This window comes from Stegastes partitus, unplaced genomic scaffold (assembly GCF_000690725.1).
Source record: "Stegastes partitus isolate 25-593 unplaced genomic scaffold, Stegastes_partitus-1.0.2 Scaffold1444, whole genome shotgun sequence".
In the NCBI taxonomy this organism is placed as follows: domain Eukaryota; kingdom Metazoa; phylum Chordata; class Actinopteri; family Pomacentridae; genus Stegastes; species Stegastes partitus.
In genome coordinates, this window is record NW_007579175.1 from 172,229 (window position 1) to 176,956 (window position 4,728).

The following is a 4,728-nucleotide window of genomic DNA, read 5'->3' on the forward strand; positions in this document are numbered from 1 at the left end:
TTTTTTTTTTTCTAAATTATACACACATAACCACACATACTGTACACACACTCCAATGCCTCCATGCCTAAGGCTGTGGGGCAGCATTCTGGCTCTGTGTGGATTAATCTGCTCCCTGCCTGCTACCGAGCTGCCACCACTTTCTTTGGTCCCAGGACACACAAACAAACACACTCTCCTATTGCACACACTGACATGCACATACATATACATGCCCAACTGGACAGCTTGATTTGTATACATTTCTGTACCTTTCTTCTTTTCTTTTCTTTTTTTTTTTTTAATACACGATTCGACACACAGTGCACACGGCTCTGTAGATCAGCTCCGAAAAACAGCCCTGCGAGCTGCTCTGAATTTCATAAACTGTGCGTTGATGTGTGTTTGTGTCCCTCCTCAAGCTGCAGGGACTGAAACAACACCAAACATCTCCTAGTTTGCCTCACTCTCAAAACTTTATGAATTTGATGAGGACGGATAAATATTCCATCTGCTGTGTGTGTGTGTGTATGTGTGTGTCTGACAGTCTCCCAGCAGTCTAAGCCAGTGTTATCCCTCCAGCCGTACCAGTCAATAGTATATCTGGAGCTGGCGGCGCGCTTCATTCCCCCAGCTCTTCTCTGCAGCTGCCAACTGGGTGACCAGCTTAATTCTCACACAAACACACATTCACACATAAAATAGCTCTCATAACTCTCTTATTCACTTCCACGTACATTGCACACGCTGAAGCAGCCGCCTGCATCATTAGCAGTTTAGTGTCAAGTGTGCGAGCTCAGTCAGTTAATGACCAGCTTTGTGTGGTATTGAGCTGCTGTGGAAGCTCACAGGCAGCTGTTGGGTGTTTCTTTTTTCTTTTTTTTCCTTTTTCTCACATCGCGCATGATGACATTTTACATGATTTTGAGTTAGGGGAACTTATCCGAACCTGACACCAGAACTGGGAAAGAACTGCCAAGTAAAATGTGAAAGGAATAAGCCTGTTTTCTACCAACGCTTCATTATACTGTAGCTTTACATCTCTTTGTAGCTTCTAAGATGCAGGATTCCTGATCACTGAATACTTACAGCGACTGAAACAAGATTTGTTTTTGGCTCCCGAATGCTCACTTTTTTCATGAAACTGCCCGTAAAGCAGTTATTTATTGATTACGTCACTTTCATCATATCAAATTGATTTATTCATAGAAGTATTATACAGATTTATTTTGAAACGCCAAACTCATGGATATTCATCTGTGAAAGTGAAATTCTGTGAACTCAAACCACCTTCTTTTCACTTTTTGACACAGCTATTGAAGTTGTAAACATTCAAGCATATGTCAGCGTGGAACATCAAAGCACAATTATTCAGTATGCATTACATTTAAGTGTTTTTTCTTGTGAGTTTGTCGGATTTTCACAGTTTGTCAGTCTGCAGTTCGGATAACGAGACTCTATTCTGTTCAGCCTCGGCTATTTATGTATTTATGACACCTGTCCTCTCTGCATCTGCCACGCAGCTACTGCTAATGGCTGGCATTAGTTCAGTATGCAGGCTATATTTTTAAATCTTATGATATTATGACACTCACTGTGTAATTGTATCATGTAATTTAGAATAGTTGTGTTACAAACAGGTTTTTTGTGTGAGTATGTTTGTGCATGTTTGCAGTCATGTGTTGGTGTCTGTTAGCTCACGTCCACCCCGACTGGTCCATTATTAACAGTGAGTGAGATGTTATTATTATTGGCGAGATGTACAACATATGCTGTTCTGGCTGCTCTCCAGCCCTGTCTGTCTGTCTGTCACACACAAGCCCGCGTGCACACACGTACACTCATCATGTTAATAAGCTTATTATGTTAATGAGGGCCTCGACAGCACCTGAAATACCTCTCTATCCGCGCGCCTACCTCCCGTTTCCTCCTCCTCCTCCTCTTCTTCTTCTCCCTTCCAGAGGTGAGCAAACGGGCACATGAGAGGATGAAAGAGAAGGAGCGAGCGAGGGAAGGCATGATTAGAGGATGGAGAAGTCGGGATAAGACGGGATGGAGAGGACAGTGCAAGGAGAGCAGTCAGGAAAGAGGAGCAGGAAGGCAGCCCAGACACGAGACTTTGATACGGAAGTGACTTACCACACAGCACATGTTTACTCAAAACACACGCACACAACACAGCAGCTCGCAGTGCTCCCCGTCTTGGAGGTTTGGACTGGCCCTGACTCAGGTTGCGAGCTGCTCCTGCCTTTTCAATCCAGGGACATTCCTGTCTGTCCCTGCCAGAAGAGGCTCAGTGTGCCAGGGAGAGCTGGCAGCGACCAGGGGGGCATCTGGTGGGCCCCGCCAACACACTGACTCCCTTACTGTAACAGGGGCCTCTGAAGACCTGCCATCCCATGATGTTTGCCTCTGTATGTGTGTGTCTGTGTACTGAGAGAAGGGCGACTGTCTTCACTTTTAGCCCTTGTTATCTGTGCAGCCACGTCTATTCATCTCAGACAACTTTTACCGTTTTATTTATCCCTCCAGCATAATGGCATATTGACTGTCCTTTGCTGAGTTTCCTCGCTCATCTGTCTCTCCTCAAACACCGTGGGCACTCGGTCTTGTCCAATAAAATAAATGCAGATATGCAGAATACAACCAGATGTCCAATAAAACAAATGGTCCCATTTTAAAATTTGTGCATGCTTGTCTCTCTCCACTCCGTTCAGGTCCTGGAGGATAACGACTACGGTCGGGCGGTGGACTGGTGGGGTTTGGGCGTCGTGACGTACGAGATGATGTGCGGCCGACTGCCGTTCTACAACCAGGACCACGAGAAGCTGTTCGAGCTCATCCTCATGGAGGACATCAAGTTCCCGCGCACTCTGTCGGCCGACGCCAAGTCCCTGCTGTCTGGTCTACTCATCAAAGACCCCAACAAACGGTGTGTGTCCAGCTTAAAACCCTACAGTTAGTCAGTAAGAGCTGCACAACTCTGAGGCCTAAATGAACGACCTGGATGACACTTTTTTTTGTGAGGAAATAAAATATTTGCATAAGCCGGGTGAAATATGTATACTTTGTTAACTGCTAAAAGATTTATCATCGTTAAAGCAGCGAGACAGAAACACCAAATCGGTCTGTGTTGTCGTGTCGACATTTCAGGTATGTCGACTGATTCATGACATCAACACATGTATAAAGCAACACGCAAGAAAACACATTAAAAGCTGCTGGTTGCCTTTGAGCACCACAGAGAATTTAATCTTTTTTTTCACTATAGTTTATCGGTTAAGCAGTAAATATAAAAATGCAGCAAATTATCCTTTCATTTCCTTGAAATAGCACAAAAGCTAACAATACAATAAACTACCTTCTAACCTATTTGACGCCCTTATTTCTGCCTTTATGCCTCGTTCATCGTTATTAATATTAGAGTCAATCAGTGCTGCAGTCACGTTGCAAACTGTTTATTTAGAAAAGTGGCTGAATCAGGCTGCTGGCTCACAGTCTGCCATATAATACTCATTTAATAACAAGGTTCTGTGACTATATGGACATACTCCTTTAGATGTGGGTATGAAAGTATTCTTTTAATAAAAATATAGCTGCAACCTGATGAAACATTTGATCATGTCGTCAGTTATAGCTGAATAATGCATACAAACTTGCCACCAGAAAACTGCGGTTACATAACTTTAGCAGTTTTAACTTTAACTTAACGTTGTCAACGTGTCAAAAATGTGCGCCTGGCTGCCACTGAATGAAGCACAACAAAATATTCCATCTATTTGAGTCACAGTACTCAGAGGCCTTTTCACTAAATGTGCCACGCTCTGCAAACGCTGAGAAATGGCAGCGGTTGTGCTTTTATAACAGATACAGCTTGGTCCCAGAGCAGGAACCTCACAGAGGTCACAGAAAATATAGATGTGGACAGATGTACTGTACAGAGCAGAAAACTGGCAAAGTGAGCGGTAGGGAAGAGGTTTTATCTTTGATTCGAACATTTAAAACCATCTCTTAGTTGCCACGTTGTGACACAGAGGAATTCATTTCAGTCATTTTGCTCATTTAAAAGAAACATACCGACATACCTGAAAAAGGAATCACAGCTTGAATGAAAACGACCACACAATGTCTGGTTTGCATTTATTCCACGTGATGTTTTAGGTCAACTAAACCTTCAACAGAGATATGATTAGTTTCTGTTTGACTGGTTTGTTGAAATCTAATCGGAAAGTTTTGTCACATCGCATCTCTTGTGTAGGCTTGGAGGAGGACCAGATGACGCTAAAGAGATAATGAGACACAGTTTCTTCTCTGGTGTCGACTGGCAGGACGTCTACGATAAAAAGGTCTGTTTGTGCTGTGGTGTTCTTTTGTGCAGTCTTATAAAGTACAACAGGATGGTGGAGAGTCACTCACTCACTCCCATATGTAGATTATTTGAGTTCAAATTTGCACCATAGTTGATTTTTTGTGTGATTGTGCCATGAATTGTGTTTATACACAGTGAGTCAGTCTCTGTCATGCCACACGTATCAGCATCCACCAGCGAGAACAGACAAGCAGCTGTGTAAAGTGCAGGGTATTATAGAGAAGGTGTGTGTTTGTATCCTGAGAGTCGATCAGTCAACACCTACAGCATGTCGCGCAGACACTCAGCCTCCTCGTATGACTTAGAGCCGGTCTTACCTTCCTGGATCACATTTTACCAGTTATCCTCTTCTTCACATCCTCTTTTCCTCAACTGTCTTC

At 43.5% G+C, this 4,728-nt stretch overlaps 1 protein-coding gene across 1 annotated transcript in view; it reads left to right on the forward strand.

Annotated features, from left to right (window-relative positions):
• The window catches only part of LOC103370571 (RAC-gamma serine/threonine-protein kinase), a gene marked incomplete at its 3' end in the record, with an annotated part of 43,508 nt that overhangs the window by 38,141 nt on the left and 639 nt on the right, over positions 1–4,728 (forward strand). The window contains exons 10-11 of the mRNA XM_008299670.1: positions 2,697–2,911; positions 4,238–4,325. Of these exons, the coding sequence (XP_008297892.1) occupies positions 2,697–2,911; positions 4,238–4,325 (303 nt within the window). The remainder of the gene's footprint in view (positions 1–2,696; positions 2,912–4,237; positions 4,326–4,728) is intronic.